This window comes from Arachis ipaensis, chromosome B9 (assembly GCF_059453495.1).
Source record: "Arachis ipaensis isolate K30076 ecotype BB chromosome B9, ASM5945349v1, whole genome shotgun sequence".
Classification (NCBI taxonomy): Eukaryota; Viridiplantae; Streptophyta; class Magnoliopsida; order Fabales; family Fabaceae; genus Arachis; species Arachis ipaensis.
In genome coordinates, this window is record NC_142444.1 from 156,886,257 (window position 1) to 156,913,534 (window position 27,278).

The 27,278-nt window shown below is 32.9% G+C and overlaps 4 protein-coding genes across 5 annotated transcripts; 2 read left to right on the top strand and 2 right to left on the bottom strand.

Annotated features, from left to right (window-relative positions):
- Nucleotides 1–742: 742 nt before the first annotated feature.
- On the bottom strand, nucleotides 743–8,928 carry LOC148546903 (uncharacterized). 2 transcript variants are annotated; one of them, XM_088500603.1, is made up of 7 exons: nucleotides 8,611–8,928; nucleotides 8,468–8,525; nucleotides 3,937–4,027; nucleotides 3,091–3,812; nucleotides 1,596–1,811; nucleotides 1,281–1,372; nucleotides 743–1,163 (listed from the first exon to the last, which is right to left on the bottom strand). In XM_088500603.1, exons 4-6 carry the CDS (start codon nucleotides 3,304–3,306, stop codon nucleotides 1,304–1,306), a joined length of 501 nt encoding a protein of 166 aa, XP_088356729.1. In that variant the 5' UTR covers nucleotides 3,307–3,812; nucleotides 3,937–4,027; nucleotides 8,468–8,525; nucleotides 8,611–8,928; the 3' UTR covers nucleotides 743–1,163; nucleotides 1,281–1,303. The 2 variants fall into 2 exon arrangements, 1 of the variants encoding a protein (XP_088356729.1); XR_015900177.1 differs by lacking the exons at nucleotides 743–1,163; nucleotides 1,281–1,372; nucleotides 1,596–1,811; nucleotides 3,091–3,812; nucleotides 3,937–4,027 and adding an exon at nucleotides 6,395–6,604 and having other exon boundaries at nucleotides 8,611–8,909.
- Nucleotides 8,929–16,660: 7,732 nt separating this feature from the next.
- ENDO2 (endonuclease 2) lies at nucleotides 16,661–18,745 on the top strand. The gene is made up of 9 exons (XM_016321142.3): nucleotides 16,661–16,800; nucleotides 16,902–17,076; nucleotides 17,144–17,251; nucleotides 17,350–17,405; nucleotides 17,485–17,568; nucleotides 17,657–17,749; nucleotides 17,835–17,902; nucleotides 18,313–18,386; nucleotides 18,479–18,745. The coding sequence occupies exons 1-9, from the start codon at nucleotides 16,690–16,692 to the stop codon at nucleotides 18,571–18,573; spliced, it is 864 nt and encodes a 287-aa protein (XP_016176628.1). The 5' UTR covers nucleotides 16,661–16,689; the 3' UTR covers nucleotides 18,574–18,745.
- A 415-nt stretch (nucleotides 18,746–19,160) lies between these two features.
- LOC107618946 (uncharacterized) lies at nucleotides 19,161–21,206 on the bottom strand. Its single transcript, XM_016321141.3, has 5 exons — nucleotides 21,065–21,206; nucleotides 20,043–20,276; nucleotides 19,779–19,948; nucleotides 19,452–19,501; nucleotides 19,161–19,350 (listed from the first exon to the last, which is right to left on the bottom strand). Exons 2-5 carry the CDS (start codon nucleotides 20,208–20,210, stop codon nucleotides 19,304–19,306), a joined length of 435 nt encoding a protein of 144 aa, XP_016176627.1. The 5' UTR covers nucleotides 20,211–20,276; nucleotides 21,065–21,206; the 3' UTR covers nucleotides 19,161–19,303.
- Nucleotides 21,207–25,484: 4,278 nt separating this feature from the next.
- LOC107617027 (uncharacterized) lies at nucleotides 25,485–26,968 on the top strand. The gene is made up of 3 exons (XM_016318870.3): nucleotides 25,485–25,681; nucleotides 25,777–25,906; nucleotides 25,996–26,968. Exons 1-3 carry the CDS (start codon nucleotides 25,525–25,527, stop codon nucleotides 26,708–26,710), a joined length of 1,002 nt encoding a protein of 333 aa, XP_016174356.1. The 5' UTR covers nucleotides 25,485–25,524; the 3' UTR covers nucleotides 26,711–26,968.
- The last annotated feature ends 310 nt before the right edge of the window (nucleotides 26,969–27,278 follow it).

Below are 27,278 nucleotides of genomic sequence, written 5' to 3' on the forward strand. Positions count from 1 at the left end.
GAACGCTAACCTAGCTTTTGTGAGCCTCTATAGGGTAACAATTTCACTTTTTTGTATCATACGATATAAAAAAATATGTTATTTATACACTAAAATTAATTATTATATTTTTATATTATACTTCAATAATCCAAATCAACTACATACAAAATCCTCCACGAATGATTTGTGGCCCTTGGAAGAATCTATATTATTATTTGCGGTAGAAGAGGCGACAGCAGGTTGCAATGATTTCCTTGTGGCTCCTTGATGTGATAATGAGTGCGCTGACACTACATCATATCCGGCAAATAGGAGCGGTTATGGTAAAGATTAACAGCGATTTTTAACTGCTGTCAAACGGATAGCAGCGGTTGAAATATTCGCTAAAAGATAGCATGCGGCTAAAAGCAATCATTGGAACAATTGCTGCTAAATGGTATTTTGCTGCGGTATAGTTTTGCAGCGATTCTTTCCGCTACAAAATCGTAAAAATATGATTGCTTGGAGATGGCAGCGGTTAACAACCGCTGCAAAATGCTATCCGTTGAATTATTCTGTTAAGATATAGCAGCGGATCTAAAATCGCTGCCAAATGTTGAGTTACACTTTTTTTAAAAACCTGAATTTACACTAAAATATGCCCATTCTTTTATTCTTTATACGTTCTTCCACTCAGTTGTGTTAACTTATTAAAAAACACTAACAGCGAATCAAACTATAAATTACGAAACAAAACAAAAATATATGCAAAAGTGAATCATTATAATAGTCATTTGAATTCAGTGCATCGATGACTGTAAAATACATATAAAGTCACCAAAATAAAAAACTACAAATAAATATCTCAAAAGTCATTATGATAGTGAAAAATTAAAGAGTATTCAGATTACAACATTGATAATTCAAATCAGTAGCTGCCCGCACATCATCTTGCATGGGATGAGGTTGGTGCACTTCTCAAAGAATCCAAATCTGTAGCTATTTCAGGTGGCAAATTTACCTCCTTGTTGCTAGATTATGTATCTTAATAAATTTTTCATAGTCTGCATTTTTGTCTTATCCTCTGCTGCCTCTGCCTCCATTCTCTGTCTATTTGCCTTTTCCTCTGTTGCGTCTGCCTCCATTCTCTGTCTCTTTGTCTTTTCCTCTGCTGCTGCTGCCTTAAGTTATGCTGCCTCCGCCTTAACAGATAACAATCATCAAATTATATTACAATCATCAACACACAATCATATAACAGACAACACTATATTACCAGAAACATGTCACCATTCTGGAACTGAATTTAAATTAATTACTTCTTCGTGTCTCTTTCTTGCCATCATTTTCGAACCTCCGGTGTGTGTGTACAGTTGCTTTGAATGATTAATGACATTTTTTTACACTTCTTCTACACACAAAATGACAAACATAAATATTATCGGGATAAATTACTACACTTTTAATGGTTTTATAAGTCAGGCATGTACAACTTTAGGAAACACAAAAAAGGATAAGGCGACGAACTTTTTGGTAGTAGTTTTTTCACTATCACAATAAATTCAGCATATTTAGTAGTAATTCATAACGATTTATATTAGAAAACAACGAAATATCAACTAAATATTTGTTACCTGTGTGTCCTCGTTCAACCGATATTCAAGAAACTTTCTCCAGTGATTTGCCTCTATTCCTGCTGGCTTACGCTTGAGGTTTTTCGCAACAGTCAGTTCTTCGTCATAAACCTTATGGAACAAATGATTTCTTGCGTTCCTCCAAGAACTTCCTATTCTTTGTACAATTCCCCGCTTTATGATCCCTCTTCCATCGTCCTTATAGTGGAAGACTCGCTACAAGTAGTTCAGATCATAAGATAACACAATAAAGATGATAACGATATTGACATCAGTGCTTTCACACCGTCATTGTAACCATTAACTTTAACTCCAAATCCATTCTACATCACAGAAGAACCTATATACACGATTCATCAACACAACACACAAACAAATATGATTGAGAACTTTCCACCATGAAAACTTTATCCTAAAGGCTAAGTTCAAAATGCAAGTTTGACAACCAATATAAGCATATAAATAGCAAGAATCACCTCCAATATAAGCATGCCTAATCACCTTCAAAGTATGAACCGAATCCCCCTTGCTCGACCAGCTTAGTAGTGATCAAATATATATCACTTCATTTAATAATGATTCTAGTTACTAATACAATCCGTTAGAAATTTTTTACAAATGAACCCTTCAAATCCTATTAAAGGAATCAGGCTGAATCTCTTTTACAATAGCTTTCTACAGGCATGGACTACAATAACCAAGTTGAAATGTGAAGGGATTTTTGGTCGGGATGGTTGACAAGGAGCAAACCAATATAGTAAGATAAAGAAAATATATAATCATTAACCACCTCAAACAGACTTACATATTATCAAACGACACATCATTAGACATGATTGATTCTCGGCAACAAAATTCAAAGAAGTGAACAAAAAGAAACCCAACATGCACTATTCTTCTCTAATTTACCAGGCTAAAACAAAAAAATAAAAAACCAAATGGTTCCACCTACTAATAGAGAATAGCAGCACATAAAAACAGCAACCCCATAGTTAGGAAATAATTAAATAATCTCTCAACAAATAATTAAAACCATAAAACATTCAAAATTTCAAAGTTAGAAAGGTAACAGAATCAACTACGAGCATATGTGTTCCATATTTATTTTCCCCTGCCATTTTCATTTAACCGGAAATCATAACCTATAGCTGCTCACTCTCTAATTGTTTACAATAGGAGCAGCTTTAACATTCTCATGAGATTTCTAAGTTTTTTCATTATTATTGTTATTATTATTACTACGACTAGTATTTACATTGTTATACATGAAGGACCAGATTAATTGGGGATTGAGTTATATAATAATGTACTGCAAATTACACTATACAAAAAAGTCATTAGAAATTATTCGATATTCTATAAAAAAATCTATACAGTCGATATCATGTGTGTGCATCTTAATCTTTTCTTGTAGTGTTCATTTAATAGATAAAAAAAGCATTTTACACTAAGCATTGGTAACGCCTTACTTTATAAAAGAAATACTAAACATTACCTTAAACTGGTCAAAGGCATGCTCCTTGGAAGCCTTGCTCATTGTCCTCCAACTTTTTTCAGAAATTGGTAACTGTTGAAAATCATATGCCAATGTCCCCAAGAACCCGCTCAATAGGCCCGCTGCTTGATAAACTTGTTGCAACTCTCTGTTATGGTTTAGCACGATCTTCTTTCCAGGAGGAAGTGCTAATGCCTCCTTAACAGTCAGCTCCATACAATAAGTCACACCATTTTTTAACAGAGGGAACGAACTTTAAATGTTAGTTTACTCAACAAATTAGAATGCACGGATAAGAATAATTACACTTCCTAAGAAACTAGCATCAAAAGAATACCTATGATATCAACAACCCAATAATCGATGTCCTTTTTTTTGCCGTTGGCATTGCCTTGGCGTTCAACTTCATGTGTAGCAAATAAGTCGTCCACATGGTCATCGAACGACTCGACCTCATCCGCCTCCGGGTCATAGTCTTCATCTTCTGAATGGTCGTTTACAACTTCATGTAAATCCGGACGCTTTTTATTTATCGTAAGAGCTCAAGCATCCCGAATGTCACTTGACGGAGCCAGCCGTGCTTCATTGCGCGGTGGTCTAAATGGTATAGCGTTAACCCGGGATTGTCGAGCACCATTGTCGGAATGCGGAGGTGGAGGTACTCTAGCACGTCGCTGTGCACTAGAAGTATTTGCACCCGTATCATGTGTTCCATCCGTATGCTAAAATCAAAGTATTTAGTAAATCAACCAATTTTTTTCAGTATTCCCACAAATTATATTGAATAAAAGTCTATCCTAAAAGGCAAATGAACATGTGATCTAAGTTGTGCATTAAATAACTCACCGGAGTAGCGTGTGTTTGACTATCAGGGAAAGCTACAGCTCCGGCTGCAGTACTAACGGTGTACCGAGGTTTTCTTGGCATTTGACTATTCCTTTACACAACACAAGGTCATTAGACAATTAGCAAAATAACAACAATGTAAAACTCAATAGTGCACAATGATTATATCAATTACATGAATAAAGTTTTAAACAATATAGTGCACTATTTAACAATTTTAATGTCTGAATAGTAGTAAATACATGAAAATAATTAATCAAAAAAAGCTCTGGTATCAACTTTTAAAGGTGCTAATATAGGAGACAAACTTGGTTCTATTAAAGATGACATGGCAAAAATTTTTTATCCCCAAAAAATAAGTCTCCAATTGATGTGAGAAATTAATGAAACTGTGACCTAGAATTATATCAAAACAAAGCGAGCATTACTGTTCTCAGAAATTGATGTTACAAACAATACAGGATGTAATATGTTCCCAGAAATTGGAAAAGCTTATGGGGCTGTATCACATTTTGTACTGACCCCAATGGAAAGAGATCAGACACATCGTTATGTGCTAGTCAATTGCGAGGTCGTCACTCCATTTATTGAGTAAGTATGCACATGTAATCATTAAGCACGATTATAACCAATTTCAAACACTCAGTCGATGGACTAATTTCTTGTTATGTCGTAAAGTACATTTAGGGCAGAAACCAAGCGAAAATTACGGGATCAAACAAGGTCGCAAACTAAGATAGACCGTGTTGTGCATGCAGAATTTCCTCGCCGGTTCAAGCGTGAGGTTCGTAGAAATTTAACCAGACCAACCTATTTGTGCCCTAGAATTATAAATTATAAAGTCCAATTTTTAGACGAACAAACTATAATTTATGGTGCTAGGTTCCAATGGACAGTACTGTCCATTCAAAAGAAATGAAGTTGCTGGCATGTGGTCCCATACTTCAGGCAAGACGTTTTGGGGCATACAACATCAATGGATACAAGTTTAGAACTATCACAAAGGAAGACAGGTTGAAAACACAAAATAGTGGAGTTTATGTGTCATCCAATACAAGAAGTTATGCTAGTATGCGTGACAACAGAGTGGCTGTTGGTAGTGTTCCATATTATGAAAAAATTGTGGACATAATCGAACTGAACTACAGCTGCCATTTCACAGTGGTTTTATTCAAATGTATTTGGGCTGATACAACTACGAGCAGAGGAATCAAACAAGACCATCTGGGCCTTACCAGCGTTAATTTTATTCGTCTAATTTACACCGGTGATCAAGAAGAGGATGAACCGTACATATTGGCATCAGAAGCTCATCTCGTGTACTATGTACGTGATGAAGTAGATCAAGAATGGAGTGTAGTGGTTCATGTAAAATCACGAGACTTGTATGATATGGGAGGAGAGAATGAAGATGTTGAAGCTACTTTTTCTCCTCAGCCCGGGTTGAACATGTCAGCAGCAGGTGACATCAATGATTTACAGTTGACAAAGGATGACGATATAGAAGATCCAGTAGCAGATATTTCTGATAACATCGATTATGTGGCATAGTGAAAATATGGCAAAACATGTACATCATTTTTAGAGTATCTGTGTGTGTTTGATAAGTTTAACAGTGTTCATGATGTACGCAGTTTGCTGGTTACATTACTATATGTGTTTTCGTATTTGAATTAAGATTTCATTTTAAGTTGATTTTCATGAATACCACAAGTTTCTCATTTTTTCCAACAATTTTTGCTTTTAAAAGTTAGTTTTCAAGGATTTGTTGTTCTCATCATCATTGTTATTATTCTTAACCTCCAATAAAGAATATTATGATATCGAGTAAATTATCTTGAATTACGATATTGTTATCATTGACAAATATATTTAATATAAAATGGTGTTGTAACAAGAGTAATGAAAACGGAGGATTTCTCATCATACTGTGTGTAACGGCCCAACTTCCAGCATGTCATGATCATACTAAAAGTTGAACGTTACCAACTTGTTTCCCCAACTTAAGTAATATTTAATAAATATAAGCCTGTTCGTTGTTAACACCTCGCGAGTTTCGAGTAATTTTTTTTTTAAAACAATAGTAGTTTAGAGTCGCATACATAGAGTATAACAACGAAACATGAGTACACACATTTAAGAAATTGTAGAAGGCAATACATAGAATATCACACCACAATATACATCATAATGCAGAAGCAGCTCAGTTATACTAGTAAGGAATTATAACACAGCATCCTTCAGTTAGTGACTCATATAATATATACACATATATACATAAGACGTCCCGGGGCCTGGCCTGTCCAAAAGCCCCTAAGCTGGCACCCAGGTTAGGCTAACTCTATGACATGCCTATTCCCTCTGAGCATGCTAGTACAAGTGAGGGAAACACTCTAAGGTACCGTGGTTAGAATGGACGCCTCAAAAGTCTCCTCGTCTCTGATCCAAAAGCCCCTCACAGAAAACCGTTGGGTAGGTGATGATGCCTGCTCGCTGGTGCCCCATCTGGCTCATTGCTACCAGAAGAGATATCCTCGATCTCAGGGTCACGTACTATATAATTACGTACACAAGGTGCCGCACATCGGATGTAATACTTGTAGTTGCGCACTGGATCGTCGTGGATGTACAGATGATTAATCTCGTAGGGCATGACTCCCGTGTCCATCTGAAGAGGTGTAAGGGGTAAGAACTGGGGAGTTCTTAGTAAGGTCGGGGTTCATAGTTAAGTCCATTTATAATGTCCGCTTTCAAGTTTCTAAATCCTTTGAAAATCGATGGTTTAACAATCAAATATTCAAAACCTTTTCAAAAGAAATCAGTTAATTAACCATAAATCCAAACTTCTTTTCCAGATATAAGAATCTGAAAAGTTTCCTAATGGTATGAATGACCAACTTGTCCCAAGCATAGGTTCAATTAAGTCTATGCTGTAAGAGTTTGATTTTTCATACTTTACTAGACTATAAACATAAAAGAAGTTACCTACGCGGTATAAATGATCATCTTGTTCCAAGCATAGGTTCATTAAGTCTATGCTGAATCAGTCAGATACTTTATACAAAGCTAGACCTCAAACAAACCAACCACAGCCTTAGGCCCAAACAACTCAATCAACATCCAATCACCACAATCCAAACAATCAGTCACAAACACAAGTAATGAGGTTCAAACACAATCAAGAGCAGTTACGTCAAGTATAGCAGTTAGCAATTAAACAGAGTTGTTCACATAGGCAAACCAATTAAAATATGCACAAACAAGTATGATGCATGTCTGATCCTACTGCAGGTAATGAGCTCATTTGTCGGTTTCGACCCGCACCCGACGCAATCCGACCCTCCAGGTCAGATAAGGCCTTCCCAGAACTTAATCCCAGATTAAGTACCGCATACCCTCTACCAAGTACTCTCGACTTGCAGGGCTGGTATTTGCTCAAATCTCAATATACCGCAGGTATGCGAATCAGGCCTCTACCAAGCATTCAGCTTGCAGGACTGGTACATCTCTACCGCAGCCTGTCTGGGAAGCAACATCACAATACGGGCGTCCCCGCATAATATTCACAAGCATCGCCCGAAGGCTCATAAGTCACATATAACCATACTTTTCATCACTTAGTAATCATCTTCATCATCTTTCCACAATCATAAATCAAGCATCACAACGTCACAGTGAGCTCATTTTACAATTCTCTGCTTACTCTGTAAGGTCAAGCACACTGCTATATAGCTTTTAATTCCTTTTCTTTCCAACATGTATGAAAGTTTCTAAAACCTCTTTCATTACCATACATACCTCAATACTTTCTCTTGAACTCTTCCTTAGGTGTTTAATAAAGAGAATTAAGGAATTCTGGACTCAAAACTGCCTTCCTGAGACTTTTAGGAAAAACTGTCTTTTTATCAATATTTTATTATTATTAATAAAATAATATTATTAATAAAATAATATTTTAATATTTTAATATTAAAATAATAATATTTTATTTAACTTTCAAAAATTACATTTTGACCCCTGAATTTTTTGGAAATTGCATTTTGACCCCTTAACTTTTAATATTTGCACTTTGGCCCCTTAACTTTTCTTTAATTAACTTTCAACTCCAAACTTTTTAATAATTATAATTTGACCCCAAAATCATCAAAACCAATGTTTTTCTTGTCCTTCAAAGACCAAAAATATTTTTCCAAAAGTTCATCAGATTTCAACTTGATTTTCAACTAGTTTTTCAATCTTTTCGGTAACCGATTTTTACCTGATTTTGACCAAACCAAAGAGCAACGGTTCAGCCATCAAATACACATCAAAAACACATCAAATATCATGAATTTCATGGCTGGAAAGCCACGTTTTCCAGCAGCAACAACAACAACTTCAGAACCATCAAAAACTTGATTTTCAAGCATTAAACAACAAGATCTCATGATCAAACCATCACACAAACACTCAAAATCAAGCTTCAAGCAACAAGAGCTGATTTAACACTTCAAGAACCAAACCAATCATTGATTAATTTACCAAACCTTACCTCCTTTGCAGCTGCCAAGAATTGAACCAAGAACAAGCTTCCAAAAACACTTTTACGCCTATTTTAACATCAAAAACAACTTTAGAACCATATGAACCATGAAGGTTGAAGCTTCATGATGGTGAAAAGTAGGTTTTCCTCACCTCAAGGCAGCTAGAAATCACGTTTTCTTAGAGCCTGTGGTGATTGAACAAGAGATCTTAAGAGAAAACATGAAGAAAACATCATCAGCTTGACTTCCCACCATGGATGAAACTTCAAGGAGGAGGAGCAGCCATCATGCCTTGATTTACTCCATGAAAATTGATATAGAAATGAAGAGGAGGAAGAGGTGATCATTTTGGTCGGATTAGATTTTTGATAGGGGTTTTAGTTTGAAAAAGAACGGAGAAAGAAGCTTAGGTGTTCATGGAAGTTTTCATGGAAGTTCTTCCATTTCTCTCTCAATAATTTCGAATTCTAACTTGTTTAGAAAGTAAAAATGATAGTAATGATGATACATGGGAGAACGTGGGGTTTGGATAAGCATTATCCTAAATTTTGGTGTAAAAATATCTCAAGAAAGGATAATTACGGAAGCTAGATGTATTAGAACACAAGTATTTCTTACTTTTTCCTTAAGAAAGCTTTGCTTGGAGAGCAAGAAAGGAAACATGTGGTGGCTAACTCTGGGAGAGCCACGTGTCACTGGGTGCTGACTCATCAGAGTTTAATAATAAAATATCATTCTGAAGATAATTACGAAAATTAGATACATCAGATTATACTACTTAAGGATAAACATGAGCTTTACTAGTATAAATAATACTAGTAACATGATAATCATGAGAATAAAAGATATATGATGAAGCATTAGCATTGCTAAGTTCATCTAAGAATGCCGGTATTATCCATTACCGGTAGATTTCTAGCTCAGTTATTATATTACCAAATATAGATCAACATTAACCACATTAGAGAAAATAATAATATAATATTTCAAATAAAATAATAATATATAAATATTATATTAATATAATTTTTCTCTCGAAATTCGAGACCGGCTCGTCACATAGAGACAAACTACGGAAATCAGAATTTTGAAATTCGGACCCGAAGTGGTTCAAAAACGCAACTTTTTGCGACGTGCCTGCTTAGATTAGGAGAGGTGTCTAGTGCAGTCAAGCTGCTGACTCAGCAGCTTGATGACATAGCACCTGTGTAGTGGAGGTGCTTATATGCACTAAAATTCCTAAAAATTCCATAAAAATTCCGGTTGATCCCGAAAAAGCGCCGTTTCTTCGAGGCTAAAGGCTAGGCCGTTACACTATGCAGGCACAACATTCGCTAACGAAATGGCTATGACCTCTCCATTCTCTTCATTGGAACATGCAATTACGGTTGCCAGAGACATATGGTACCGTAAGTTGAATGTTAGGTCTTGGTTGGAGGCTTTATCAGGACGATCTTGTTCTAATGAATACTTGGAAACGGCAAACGAAGCTACTGTGCAGGTCTGTTTATTAGCCGTACCCTTAAACACTTAAGTTAAACATTATTTGATTAATAAGTATTTTACTTTGATATATGCGTACAACATTTAACCAATGATAGTTGTTACGTTCATGCTAAATTTTGTAGGAACTTCATGAATGGGGATTAAGATACGAGAAGAAATTTGGCTATATTTTTGTGACATTTGTAGCTGGAAGGACATCTGAAGACATACTTGCTGAATTAAAGGTTAGAAATAAATTTCTAGCATAGAAAGTGAATTACAAAGACACAATATGCTTTACAAAAAAGACCATCAACTATACATTTTATTATGGTTCAGATGCGCTTTAATAACTCGCATGGTGTTGAGTTGGAGATTGCTTCAACAGAAGAATTGAAGTATATAGAACGTGCTATTAGAGAGCTTCTTTCCAAGAAATCTGTCCAAACTACCGATGAAGGAGATGGTAATAGTTAATTTTGTATTTGTTAATGTTGAAAGTCCTCTTTCCATAATTCTGCAATTTTTTTCCTTAATAACTAGGTAATGACCTGGAAGTTATCAGTATCTTTTAAGTATATTTATATATTGTTGGTTGCATGTTCATATATTCAGTGTCAGCTGAATATTCAGGTGAAATAGTTGCTGACACTCTAGATGGAGCAGACACTGATTCAAAAGACGATTTAGATGTTATCTCCTCTGGTGGATATGACATCTCCAGGGATGTTGAGCTCAATAAGGTTCCAGAAGACAATGAAACTTTAAACACCCAACATAGAGAAGATGTCGTACGTGCTGCAAAAGGGGTTTCGATCTGAACAAGTTGCCATAGTTTGGAGATGACTTATCAGATCCGTTATCACGTCACTGCAGCGGATTTCTGACAGAGTATTTCTGGCCAGGTCAATATGATGTTGATGAGAAATTTTGACTCAAAACTTATTTGTCTACTTTAGTAATTATGATTTTTATGCTCCATTGAACTTTGTTTTGAGTTTATGAATTCGGACGTTCACTTGATTTTTATGTTACCATTTATGGTTGAATACTTACTCAAAATGGCTGATAGTGCAAGAGAAAATCTGATACGTAAATTTATTTTTAGTTATTCATTTATAAATATTTTTTTAATTAATTATTTATTTTTTATGTAACACAAAAATAAAAATTTATTTAATGCATTAAGTTACAATATTTGAAACATGTTTTTTCAGTAAAAAAAATTGCGAGGACTAGAATAGTTTTAAGACGGCAATAATGTTTATACAAAAAAAAAATTCAATTTAAAAATAATATTGCAACGGTTAGAAAAAAACCGCTGCAAAATGAGTATCAATGTATTCAACAACTGTACATTTTACAGCGGTTACAGAAAAACCGAAGCAAAATGAGATTATTTGGTAGCGTTCCCTAAAATCACTACAAAACGGGTATATTTCGCAGCGATTACTAAAAAACTGCTGCAAAATGAGATCATTTGGTAGCGCCCCTTGAAACCGCCACAAGAATAGCTGGCAGATTCTATTTAGCAGCGGTTAAAAAAACCGCTGCTAAATCATTATAGTTGTTGTTCATGGTTTCCAGCATGTGGAGTTAAAGATTGTGACGTTTTAATAACCATTCATAACGTAACAGTTACAGGACTAGTAACAGCATATAACTTTCTCAAGTTAGCTTCAATATCTATGGATCTTGTTGTTAAAATATTTAGAAGGTAAGAAAGAACAGTAAGCTCAGAGAATATAAAAAAGAATAGTAAGCTCAGCTCTATGAGAAAGAGCAGTGATAAATCTAAAAGGAAAAGAAAAATTAAAACAGCAACAAAGACTTATATATATATATATATATATATAGTGACTATTGAAACTCAAGACTTATTAAAAAAGACACTAGTAACTAATTAAGAAAGAAAGCAATGTAAAGAAAGACAGTAATGTAATTTTGCACACTGTTATTGTACACTATTACTCTCTATCCTTAAAAGCACAAAAATTAGGAGAATTGATTTCTTGATTGCTAATCCTATCTGAATTACATTGTATTAAAATAGAATGATTATTATTACTAAAAGGTTTACGAGAATAGGTAGAATTGTAAGATAAAGTAGATTTCTCATAAGCATACCTAGGAACTCTGAGATTGTGAAAGGAATAGATCCCATTCCTAGCTATGCCCTGTAAGAGAAACTCCCTGGTAGCCTGATCATGAATAAGGCAGAAATTAGGCCAGAATTAAAAAAAGACACCATTATCAGCTGCAAACTTAGAAACGTTAAGCAGATTTTGAAAAATTTGGGGTACATGGAGTAAATTTTGGGAAATAGATCCTCTCCGGTTTTTTTTAACACTTGAGGAAATGAAGTGTGATCTCTCACCTTTAATTCTATATGTGAGACCAAAAATAAATATGAGAGAGAGAACAGTAAAGGGTTAGATTTAACACTGGACACCATCCAGTTTTTTTCTACTGGAGAGGATCTACTCCCTAAATTTTGTAATCGAAAAGTAACATTAGCATATGGATCATGCAAAATTGAAGAACCATAGTTTTGAATGGCAATACCTGACCCATTATCTACATACACTTGATCGGAGTCATTGTTACTAGTAGTGGAAGTTAGCAAATTGGATGGATCGGGGTCAAGTGATTGCTCGCACCAAAATTTACAAGCCAGGCAGTATCACTTATGGAGGAGGAAGAGCTTATGAGATATGCAGTTGGTTGATGGAAACTTGAAGAGGGTGGTAGAGGTTGAGCATTAAGGTAGGGAGGCTGAGAAGATGAGTTAGGGTTTCCAGAATTAGGATTGAAAGACTGATCAAACCTATGATAGTAGTTCCATACCACATGATCCATCCTTCCACACAGTTGACACTGCATTCTTGTGTTATTGTTGTTGTATCCAAATCTACCTTCTCCTCTACTATTTCTGCCTCCACGTCCTGTTCTAAAAGCATTACCTCTGTTGGAATCAAAATTTTGAGAAGGATTCTGCACATAATGGGCTATATACATGCCAGAGGTTAGTTTCTTGAAGCGTTCAAGCATTTCTTCATGGAAAAGCAAAAATGATTCAGCCTCTACAATCCTAAAAGACCGTCTCTTTGCTATTACGGAATAAATATACACGGTATATTCTTCAGAAAGACCCTCAATAATAGCTTGAAGATGATCATCTTCTGGCACTTCATATCCCACAGCAAATAGAGCGTCAACAATTCTTCTAATTTTGGACAAGTAATTAGCAGCGGAACCTATTTTCTTGCACGATCTCAATTGACTCTTCAGACTTTGAACACGAGTAAAGGAGACTACCTGAAAGTAATCATCACGCCTATACTTCAGAAAATATTGAGAGGTGAATCACTTTATTCTTGAAACAATTAGTCATGGAAGCAACAAGCCATGTTGTGAGGGTTCTATCTCTCTGGCGCCAGGTTTTGTATTCTTCAGATTATGTTATCATTTTCTTGGTAACATTAGTTGTAAACTGCTCAGGAATCTTGGAGGGGTCAAGATGACTTTTAAGACCAAGACTCTTAATAGTGAGAATTGTAAGGTACCTCCATGTAGAGTAGTTATCTTCATTTAGTTTTTCAGCAATTGGGGAGAAGGTCTTCTTTATTAAATCAGAAAGGATGATTCCATTGTGGAGCTAAAACTAATAGGCTCTTGATACCATAAAAAATTCAGAGAAGGTAAGAAAAAACAGTAATCTTAACTCTGAGAAAGAGCAGTGATAAATTTGAAAGAAAAAAAAAATTAGAACAGAAACAAAAACTTATAATGAGAGTAATCAAGCATCATTTCATTTTAGAATTACACACTTGTTAAGCCAAATTTACTATATATACATATATATATATGATACTAATGACTAATTAAAAAAGACAGCAATACAAAAAAAGATAGCAATATAATTTTGCACATTACTATTGTATACTATTATTCTCTATCCTTAATAGTTGTTTCTTGTTTCTTCTCAAATTTAACTTTCTGCCAAGAATCAACTACATATATAACCCAAATACTGTAACATTAAACATATATTATGGGGTGGTTCTTGCCCAATGTTAATCTTTTTTCTCTCTTTTCCGAAAATTTCTTTTAGATCTGGTACTCCAATCATAACCTAAAATCAAACAAAAAGTAACAAAACTAAATATAAAAAGTAACAAAAATTAAACGAAAAGAAGAAGAACTGTGATTTAAAAACAAAAATGTAAAAATCAAAAAACGCAAAAATAAAGATATCATACCTAAAATCAAACAAAAAGTAACAAAATTAAACACATGAAATAGTAAAAATAAAAAATGTAGAAATCAAACAAAAAGAAGGAGTAGAAATTTTCCTTGATGCAAAAACGAAAATATAGAATTAAACAAGGAGAAAAAAAGAGTAGCAAAAACTAGAAAAGGTTATTATAGCGGATGTGGCATAGAATCGCAACGAAGATGGTAATACATATTGCATAAAGAATCGCACCTAAAATTGAAAGAGAAGGTAGTTTTAGCGCGTGTGACTCATGGATATGAGAAGATATGAGAGCATATGTATAAGTGAGAGTGGGAGTATTTTTTTTAGCTTTTAAATTTTTGTATTTATATACGTAAAGTAATACCATAATTTAAATATGTATAAGTGAGAGCATATGTGCATGAAAATAACAAAGATAGAATAATTTAAAATATAAAACATGAAAACAAAAAGAAAAAAACATTGTCATGATGACGAGGCAGAGAGAAAAGAGTTTTTTTTTTTTGAATATTTATCCTTATTTTTTATAATTTCTTTTAAGGATTACAAAAGCTTTAAAAAAATTCATTTTGATCTTTGATAATTAATTTTTGATAATTAATTTTGTGAGACTGGTTTATTTTTTGTCAATGATTTTTTTTACAACATGCTTATGTGACACATTAAAGTGCCTTTAAAACTTAAAAGTAAATTCTATCGCACCGGCGTACCGCTATAAGACCGGCTATGTTTTATGGTACATAGTGTTGGGCGGCCAAAGGGGAGCACGAACCTAAGCTGAGTGTGGCGAGATGAAGATGTTGAGATGGATAAGTGATCATATACGATTGGATAAAATAAGGAACGAAGATATAATGGAGAGAGTTGGAGTATCACCCATTGTGGAAATGATGGTTGAATCGCGTCTCAGATGGTTTGGACATGTGAGAAGAAGACCGATATAACACCCAGTCAAGAGGGTGGATGAGATGGAAGATAGACAAGGGGCGAAAGGTAGAGGTAGACCTAAGAAGACCATCCATGAGGTGGTCAAACGAGATCTACATACAAACGGTCTCCCTGTAGACATGATACATAACAGAGCACAATGGCGTCGTTTGATTCATGTAGCCGACCCCACCTAGTGGAACAAGACTTTATTGTTGTTGTTGTTGTTGCTTATGTGACACATTAATTACTAATATATCTTTTATTTAATTTTTATAAATAAAAATTAAATAAAAATCACTAATATTTTTTAGTTTTACACAATAAATTTAGTCAATATATTTAAAAAAATAACCAAAAAAATAAAAAAACAAACAATTACCCCTAAAAAATAATGAGACTTCTAACAAAAAAAATTTGCCAATCCTAATTGACTCTTAACAGATAACTTAACAGTTTAATACAAAGAAAAAATATTAATAAATAAGTTAACCAGTCTCACAAAAATAAAATTCAAAAGTCGAAAAAGATATTTTTTTTATTGAAGACTTCATTATTTTTTGAGATAATTATTAGAAACCGTTTATAATTTTTTTCTTTCATTTTTTCTGTTTTTATCTTTATTTTTTGGTCCTTAGATGTGACTCAATTTCAAAAATACCTAGCTAAGAAATATTTGTGTAAATCATCTTCAATCTTATATGTAAGTATGTAACTATTATGATTCTTCACTTTATTACTATTATATAAGATATAAGTAGGCTTACCAACGAAAGACATGATATTTAAAAGACAACTGGACAAATAGGAGTTCAAATTTTCTTCCAAAGTTAAAATCCTCATATACTATATAAATATCTTAAAAATATTATTTATATATTAAAATTTAGCTACTAAAATTAATTATTATATATTTGTGTATAAATATATACGTTAGTTTAATTTATTTTTAATATATATTTTATATTAATAATTAATTTAATAACTAACTTTAGTATATATTTAATATGGTAGAATTATATAGTATGTACATATATGATATTAGATGGCTCCAAAAACTATGACTTCATTCCAAGATCAGGAATATAACGAAGACATAGATTGGTATATCCTGATCACATGCCAAATTGGATAAAACAAATTATAATTCTAAATCAATGTTTATAATTGAATTTCCTCTTGTTTTTAATGATGACGTGGCAGTTATTTCAATATTTGACCACTGAACCGTATGTGTTCCTCTTGAACAGAGTTTTTGGTAATAAATATACAAAATAAATAAATTTATTGAATGCTGTCATAATAAGGAACAAATCATATGTAAATAATTCACAAATATATAATTCAACTTATATAGAGAGAAATGAATCCTATTTATTACTAAAAAGTACCTTAAAGGCAATTGATCTGAACCATAAAGTTGATCTAACGCTCAACATTGGTTACATTTTTCAGAGTTCACACTTCACACTTCACACTGTACACACTCAAGGTCCTTCTAATTCAAAGTTTCACACATACATCATTTGCATCATTGTTGTTTAGTAGCAGAGAAAAATGGAGTGTTACAGAATGCAGGTAGTGGTTATAGTCTCATTGATGCTTCTGTTTCCAAACACACAAGGCTGGGGAGAAGATGGGCATGCCATAGTTTGCAAGATTGCTCAGGTGACTCATTCATTTGGAATCTATGTTCCAACATCACTTTACTTACATACATCATCATGATTGTTCTCTCTTCCTTTCTTTCTATCTCATAATGTGGACAGTCTCGCCTTGGCGACACCGCATCGGAGGCTGTAAAGAAACTGCTGCCAGAGTATGCAGAAAATGACCTGGCGAGTGTATGTTCTTGGGCTGATCATGTCAAGTTCATATTCCATTGGTCTTCAGCTTTGCACTTTGCTGATACACCGGACAATCTCTGCAATTTCCAGTACAACCGTAAGTTATTAACTTGGTTAGTTCAATGTAAATGATTCAACACTAACTTTAAGAATAACTTGGTCAGGGGATTGCAAGGATCAGAATGGAGAAAAGGGAAGATGTGTTGTGGGAGCTATCAACAATTACACCAACCAGCTTCTTAGCTATGGAAGAAACAAAGTTCATTCTCAATGTAAATCCTTCTTATGTAGAGATTTTCTTTGCTGACAACATTAAACAAATTCTTAGCTTGTTTGAAATCACTCTGATATGGTATGAATTATTTATCAGATAACCTCACTCAAGCTCTTCTATTCCTTTCTCATTTCATGGGAGATATCCATCAGGTATATGCATCATGAAACCATTCAAAATCACCCACACATCAAGATTATATATATCTTAGTTTGGCATTTTTGTGTGCAGCCTCTACATGTTGGGTTTCTTGGAGATAAGGGAGGTAACACAATTGATGTTCACTGGTACAAACAGAAGCAAAATCTTCACCATGTTAGTCCTAATTCTCATATCAAATACAAGAACATGATCTATCATATATTTTACTATATAGAGGCTGAATTTTATTGATATCATGCAGGTTTGGGATGATAGCATAATTGAGACAGCAGAAGAAAGATTCTATGGTTCTGAGATAGGCGACTTCATCAATGCCATTCAAGAAAACATTACGGTATTTTGTTTTATGCAAAAGCTAGATGCTGTCTGTGGTCTTAATTTAATAAGTTTAATGTTTATTTCACAATTTTCTGACACAGAAAGAATGGGATTCCGAAGTTAAAGGATGGGAAACCTGCAATTCCAATCAGACAACATGCCCAGATATGTATGTCCCATGATCCCAATGTTTATACCTTCATTCCTTCAAGAAAATTTTGCAGATGCCAATAATCAATTTAACTTTTGCTTTGATATTAATACTTCATTCTTTTTTTTATAAAGAAAATGGCTCTTTGATGAATGAATGAACACTACTACATCATTCTGTCAAAATGATTTAGCATATTATCGACTCTTCGATGAATGAATAGGCACCAGTTTAACACAATTTTGGGAACTAGTTATAAATATATTCACTAGAGGTATTTTTGAAACTTTTAGTAAATTTTAAGGACAAAAATATACTTTATCAAAAAATATACTTTATCCTTATATAAATAACTGATTTAGTAACTGGTTTTTTTATACATGTATATAAACCTAAATCATACTTAGCCTTTTGATTTTGCTTCTCAGATATGCATCTGAAAGTATAAAAGCAGCGTGTCAATGGGCATATAAGGGTGTCACCGAAGGTTCAGTGCTCGGAGGTAAGGCATTAACTAGAGTTATAAACTTATAATGGAAATTAAGCTATTCTTGTTATACATCACTTGTGACATTACCATGAACTGCTCTGCAGATGATTACTTCTTATCACGTTTACCAACTGTCAATTTGCGATTAGCTCAGGGAGGAGTTAGACTTGCTGCAACTCTCAATCGTATTTTTGGCTGATGCCGCATTATGTGTTCATTAATCATGTAGCTTATTGAAATATTAAAATAGGTCTCCAATATATAAATCACAAAACCCTCTCTATTGGAGTATTGGTACCTAGGTAACGAATTTCTCAATTATATTATATTGATATAAGGTATTGAGCTTGCTCATATGTTAAGCCTCACAAGTCTTCATTTGCTGTTATTACGAGTATTTGTTACTTGAATCTGCCAATGTGGTACATTTACAGATGTTTATGTTATTTTGTTATGATATGTTTCATTTAAAGCTTAATAAAGTATATATAAACGTGTATGTGCACCGTGATGTGCATCTATCATAAGTCATAACTGAGTATGGATAAATAAAAGCCAAAAAATGGGGTTCGAAAAGTTTTGCAAAAATATTGCACCTGCTTACAGTAATTACTAATCACAACTTGCAAAAAACATAGTCCAAGTAGCTAAAACGAACCAAACAAAGGACCAAAGCAAAGCAGTGAGATGTGATCAAGTTCTAATTCCCATGTCCTAAGTCAACTGTGATTTTCCATCTAGTGTACAAAATTCGAAGGCATTGGATCCCAATTCGATGTTCAATCCATTGGGGAATTTGTTTGGTCAAGAACCACCACTCGCATACCTCCAAGCAGCCAACCATGCTGTTCTGGTTTCAGGATTGAAACTTGTGGCAGTAAACATGAATATGGTCATTGGCATCAAGTATTATGATGAGAGAAATTGTCTCATTTCAACGTGACCTTTTTCTGGCCTCCTCTATGTGGAACATAAGCTGCAAGAACTTAGACATAAGATTACTAAACTAAGAAAGGAAGCAAAGAGAATAAAAACTATTTGGAATGATGAACAATGCAAATGACGAAAATTTCACACCTTTGTTTCCACGAAAAATGTGATAAACATTGCACCGAGAACAGGCAGCCCTGAGTGATGGAATTACCAGATTAATTTTAAACTGTATTTAACTGCAACGAAGTTTAGAAGACTAAAAATATTAATCTCATAATTAATATTATTCTACATATTTAAGGAATAAAAAGATGTATTAACTGCTACCAAGGGAAATGAAAATTCTATTGAATAACAATCCAATCCAATATTTATATATACAACTTGAAAAACATTTATCTTACGTTTTCATTTTTTTTCCTACTCAGCCTCGTTTCTTTACGAAAAGATCACCGAGATATAGAAGCTTACTGCTCTTCATCAGTAAAATCAGGTTCCGCAGGCTTCTGAAGCAGCATGGGTGGTATTCTCTCCGGCATCCTTGTCTTCCTTGTGTGGTTATGGCACAACAATCTAAGTGCATTGGCAGCAAACCTGGAGGCATATATGGTGGCACCTAGACTTGGTGAGCTACCACCTACCTTTATTTTTTATGCAATTAATGCAGTCATCCAATCTTAAAGAGACCTTTGTAGTTGCATATGATTACATGACAAAGTAGGTGGAGAAACTTACTCTCATCAGCAAAGCCAAGCAAAGATGGCGCTTAATGTCCCTTCTCAAATCCTTTGGAAGATTGCAAATCAAGTTATCCTCATCAACACCTCTGGTTTCTTGCCATTTGTACTGCTCATATTGTCTGATTTGCTGCCTAAGGCTGTCAGGGAGGAGTCTATGAGACATCCGCTATTCTGCATCTCTCCTTTTCACCCTCATCTCCTCTAATGTTGTTGTTGATTGCAAATATGTCTGTTAGAAAATAAGTATAATTGCATAATATTAGTCAAGATGCACAAGCACCAATTGTTTACTTGTACAATACACTGCTAAACATAGAGTACAAAACTGCAGATACACAGATGTCTTAAATGTCAAAACTGCATATTCCTGATAACGAATGAAAATAATACCAACCCAGCGATGGAAATGAAAACTGCAAATCAGATTTCCCACACAAAGGTACTCATCAGGTTTTGACCAACAGAATGCAATTTAAGCACCAATCTCCCCCAAAAGAGGATGGAGGGAAAATGATAGAAAATCAGATAACAAGTGATCAGATACAGTCATATCAAGCACTCCCCCTACACCTCTACGTTCATCAAGCCATTAAAAAGATACAAAATGCTTTCGATGATATAATCTTTCTCAAAGTTCCATCCATTCATTTTTAACCCAAGGGAGGGGGGAGTAGAATCAGAAATGTCAAATAACTTGTTATATGCTCATTTATCTGCAAAGTACATGAAGAGATTTCATGTTCAAAGCACAAATGTATAAGCTAAATTTACAAACAAGAGGAAAGCTCTTACAAAATAGAATAGAGGAAAATTCAACTAAAAGACTTCAAAAGTTTAACTGAGTTCAGTTCAGCAGAGAAGATTCAAAAGTCAATCCAATAACTAGTAAAATTATAAATTCATAATCATATTCAGAACAAAATAGAGGAATATAGCAGATTGAAGTTTGAACATTGAACTTTGAACAGAAGTAGGAGGGGACTATCAGAAGGGGGAAAGAGGAGGTTTGCGGCTTACCTAAACCGGCGGCGCCACGGCGAAGAGATTGTTTTGGAGATGGTGCTTTCTAATGGAACCACGTAAAGCCTCGTCATTGGACCCCAATCGAGCAGCAAGCCGATTATTGAGGTCAGGTTTAACCTTTTTCGGTCCAATGCTTCGTAAACCATCATTTGGCGCAGCAGGGATGACACAAACCTTTGAAACACCACAGCGTGGGGAACAAGGAAGGGCGAGCGGACCGGTTTCGAGACCTTTTGCCTGGATTAGGATTTGTTCATCATTTTTGGGGCAACTTTGACGCTGAAAAACGAAGAGCAAGGATAGCCGATTAATTGATTTTGATTTTTTTTTTTAAATAATTTGATGATTTAATTTTAATTATTAGTGAAGAAGAGTATTTTTCTTACAGAAATAAAAATGATTATTTATTCATTTAATAAAATCAATTATAAACATATATTTGTTTTTTTATAATTATTTATAAAGACATTTTTGTATATATAGTAATATAATATTTTTAAAAAATAAATTAAAAATAAATATTCACAAAGATAAATATAATTCACATAATAAATTTTTATTTGTCTATTTTTATATTGAATTGATACTAATAAATTAATAATTGTATCGAAACAATCACTAATAAAAAAAATAAAACTTAAATATAATTAATTTTATATAAAATTAATAATTAAAAATAATTAAATAATTAAATAATTTAATATATTTAATTATATTATCACCTAACAATTTTTAACTATAAATTTAACGTGAAATTAACACCTTAGTTTTCACCAATAAAAAATTAAAAAAAAGTGAAAGATTATCATCATAGTTGAATATCATGGAATGCATCACGTAAAAACAAAATATCCTTTTGTTGATTGATTGATTCCAATTATGATTTTATTTTTGCCCAACTAGAAGTACTCTCTATTCACAATTTTGCTATAAAAGGATCCTAACTATTCTCAATTTTATCAATTTAGTACCTATTTTTGAGTTTAATATAAGAATAAATAGTTAAATTTATCTATAAAAAATTATTTATTTTTTAAATTAATTTTAAAAGATTTTTTAAATTAAATTTGTTTTTAAAAAATATAATATCAAGTTAATTACATTGATTCTTCTGTCATTCTTTGGTGACGGAAATAGGTTAAATAATACTACAATATATATTTAAAAGTTATAATTAATTTTTAACATGATAAACTTACGAAATTAGATCAATTCAAAACTTAATTGAGAAGAGACCATGAGACATTAGAATCTCTCAATTTGAATTAATTTAACTTAATTTTATAAATTTATCATGTTAATTACTAATTAAAATTATTAGATATGTTGTTGTGTCATTTAACGTACTATATTAATAAATTCTGACATCGTTCGAAATAAAAGTAACGAAATAACGATGATGACTAATTTAAAATTTTTGAACGATGAATTTAATTAAAAAAAAATTTTAATATGATCAATTTAAAAAATATGTAATTTTTGATAAACTAATATGTACTTTTGACTTCAACGGACATATATGCTTTACCTATACATTTAGTGTCATGTATATCACGCTCGTCACAATTATAAAACATGCATGTGACTAGCTAAGAATTTGCTAGTGTGTTTAATCCATTATTTGTCATATAAACCACCACTTCCAGATTAAAAAAATTAAAGGCAACTCACAAATATCAACCTTATCCACCATGCACCGTCACATAACTTTTTAAACTTAACCTCATCCATTCTTTATGCCTAAGTGAATAGCCCTTTCAATGATAGGTCCTTCATATAGTTATATTCCACGGTGCACACTGTTCCCATGTTATATATCATGAACAATGGAAATAATTAATGAAAAATGATATTTGTGTTATTTTTATATATGTATGTTTTTCTATACTTTTTTGTGATATAAAAAAATAACTCTTTATCGTTTTTCATTTATAAATTATTTTTATTATTAAGGATAAAGATTATACAAAAAAAAGTATATATAACATTTTTCTTATTTACAAATCCATTGCTATTGAATCTTATCTAATGGAGCATGCATAATTTATTGAAATTGGTAGTTATCAGTTGATACTAGATTGAGAGGGTCGTTGGCTCCTCGTACTTGGCACACATGGTTTGGATCTCTGTTTACAGAGGTGCGCCTGTTTAATTTAGACACACGTAACCAAAGGAGAAAAAAAAAATTGAATCTATAATAAACATGAAATAATTTATTCTCTAATTTATGAAATTTTAAAACAATTATCTAAATATCTAAATAATATGCAAGATTGACACAATTAAAACTTGTAAAGAATAATATTACGCAATTAATAAAATTTATTATTTTTTATCAATACTTGACTAATACTTTAAATATTAAATATTAAATTTTAAATCTTAAATTTTAAATTATAACTTTTAATTATATAAAAATAAAATATTAACCTAAAATATGACTAATATTAATAGAAAATATTGTCTCTACTAACATTTTTCACTTTTAAAATTACCATCCCAATTAAAATTCACTACATAGCTCATTCTGAATACTGATGCTTATACATTTCTACAATGATATGAAGAAGTGATTTTTCATTCCATTAATTTAACTAGATTGTTATCCATTTAGTCACTAACTTACTCATCCATTATTACATAGAGGTGTATGTATGAAATTGTCCCATGTGAGGAAAATAAATGAAACAGCTAGCTGCCTCAGAAAACATACAAGTGTCCCTACTTACCAATTCTTCACCGTACATTGTATTTCTCCATTGCTGTGTAGTTTTCATTTAGTTTAGTTCAGTCAAAGACGTTACTTATTTGGAAATTAAATCCATCTTAGGCTCTTAGCAACAGTGAGCTATGTATGCCTATGCGGGTCCCATGAATTCATTCATTTTCAAGTCTTAAACTCTTTCAAATCACACCTTCTCAATGTTATTAGTCGGTCAACAAAACTTAATTACTTAATAAACAAAGTACTATTATGATGAGGAAAAAGAGCTACAGTAGTATATAATATAAATTATATTATTGTTACTTTTGAAGAGAAATTCTTCAATACAGAACCATTTTTCTCTCTTGATTAAAAAAGAGATCAGACTGTGATTGTTGGACTAAAACAAGTGATCAAGACCCCTTAATTACTTGAATAAGGTTATATATTATGGGTCACAATGTCATAGAAACACAAAAATGCTAATACAGTACAATTCATCGCTATAGAGTCAACCAATTATTATTCCTTGAAAATAAATATATACGAATGTGTATAGCTAGATTCTGAGTATTAAACTCACAAAAATTTGAGGGCTAATAATTTTAATTGATATTAGTTAATATTTTTGGATAACAATCTAATTGTTCAATACTTTTAGATAATATTTTTAAATATTATTAATTAATTATTGGTAAAAAATAATAAATTATGCTGGTCTTATAACATTGTTCTTAAACTATGGCCTAAAAATGTTAAATTTTCTGCACTAGATAACCCTTAGCATAGAACCATTTCAATTCTTTAGGTGCTTGACAAATCAATAGAAGTAGAAGAAAGTGCCTGTAACTCAAGCCTTCACAATCAAATACTATAGAAAATTCTGGTTTCTACAAAAGTTATATCTCTTAAAGAATATATATTAGATGATTGATTAGATTGTTTCAGTGTATGGTATTGAGAAATTCTTTATGCATTAAACCTAGAACTTATTTACTTGAGAAAGAACCTTTATTAGTATGTTTGTCTTGGATTCTGCTATAGGTCAGAATCGATTCTAATAAAAGTGCGTTGAAAACCCCGTTCCTTTAAGCATATATTTCTTGATTTGCCGATTCTGTTACCTTTCTTAACAACATAACATCACTATGTTCCATTTTGTTTAACTTCCTTGTGTTTTGATCCATGATTACAGAAGCATCATCATCATTTCTAATATTAGATTAGATAAAGCTAAGTATAGACTATTTGATCTAATCTTTAACACTTCATCAAATAATAAAAAAGAACACTATATTAACATATACATGGCATATATGTATGTTATGTTACTACTAATATTATATTAAAAAATACCATTGCAATGGATTAACTATATCCATTATGATGGATGTTACAGCATAAGTAATCATAATTTAGTCGATAGTTAAGAATCGTTAGACGATGATTTAGTCAAACTTGTTAAATCATTGGATTTTCAAATATCACATTCACATGAAGATAACTGCATGCGAGTTTCTAGTTTAAAAGAGTACACAGTCTCTCACACTTTAGGTTACTGGTTACTGTTTGTAGCAGCTAGCTAAGACATATAGGGTGTTGCACCCTACTCTACCAAACCCATTTACGAAATTCCGTGGGGAGTATATATATATATATATATATATATATATATATAAGGAGCATGTACACACACTCATTCTCATTCACCTTCAAGCTAACCTTAAGAAGAGCAGCATCAATAGCAACTATGTCCACAATAATAGCAAAGAGAGAGATTGGTTCTTCCAATGAAGAAGAAACTGATTTGAGAAGAGGACCTTGGACTCTTGAAGAGGATAGTTTACTCATTCATTATATTGCTCGTCATGGTGAGGGTCGTTGGAATATGTTAGCCAAAAGTGCAGGTATGTTTATGTACAAACACATGTTATTATTGTATATTATTCTTTATTTGTCATTGTTTTCTCTAACATCATTTCATTATATTCCAACATTTCAGGACTGAAGAGAACTGGAAAAAGCTGCAGGCTGAGATGGCTTAATTACTTGAAACCTGACATTAAGAGAGGCAACCTTACCCCACAAGAACAGCTCTTGATCCTTGAACTCCATTCCAAGTGGGGTAACAGGTAATTCAATCATCACACAAATTAATTGGTACTAATATCTTTATTTATTGTTGCACTACTTAATAATTATCATGTTGATTTGTGTATAGGTGGTCAAAAATTGCTCAGCATCTTCCAGGAAGAACAGACAACGAGATCAAGAATTATTGGAGAACAAGGGTACAGAAACAGGCACGCCAACTCAACATTGAATCTGGAAGCAAGAGATTCATTGATGCTGTTAAGTGTTTCTGGATGCCAAGATTGCTTCAAAAGATGGAACAGAGTTCTGCTTCAAATTCCCCTAAGATCATGAACAACTTTAACAATCATGCAGAAGCTTCTTCAATGAGTACTTCACCAATCTCAAACTTCTCCAACAACATTCCTAATTCTCTATCTCCACCACAAAGGGAATTATTCATGGATGTTCCAAGTAATCATCACTTCAGCAATATGTCCAGCCCCAACAACAATAATGTTCCTCCTTCCTCTGATTCACTTCAATTCTCACAGCTATTTGAGATGTCACAACACTTAACATCAGCAAGTCCTCCCAATGTGTTTGAGAACTACAATGTTTATTACAACAACAATCCAATGATTCAAGAAAACTGGAATAATGTTGTTGATGCCAATGGCAATAATAATAATAATATTAATAACTATGGTGCCATGGTGGAAGGACTAAGCATGGATCCTCTGTCACCAATGGGAACTTATTATGACATTCCACAGTTTGATTTTCAAACCTGTGGGAGTGACTGGATTTTAGACAACAACAACAACATGGGTGATACTTTATGGAACATGGATTCTATGTAACAGTGTGTAAGACAGAGATAGTAGTAATTAAGAAGAGAAGGACATGCACATCTCTACTTCTTTTTTATTATGGGATGGTCTACCAGAGAATAGGAAAAAAAATCATCATATATGTTATTATTATAATTATATATAGATCATAGATTCTTATGCTGTATACTGATTCTTAGTGACTAAACAATATATTGTTATGTATGAATGATAGCATATTTAAACCTAAACTGCAATATATATAAATATACATGAAAGTTTATTAAATAATGGTCCCCTACACCCCCTATTTCAGGTTTATGTATGCTTCTGTAATTTGACTGAGACAGTGTATGTTGGTTTCTTATGTCTACGTTTTCCTTCTTTATTTCCTAAAAATATGAATTTTGCTGCTTGAAAACTAACTAACTTAAATCCAGTCTGTTATCCAAGAAAGAAAAAAGAATAGTGGAGTCACATCTTATTATGAATTATGACAAATTGATGATATGAACAACATGTTCAATTTTAATAATTAGACTCCAAATTATATTTGAAATGATGGCATAATAAGTGGGCACACACATACGTCACAGCT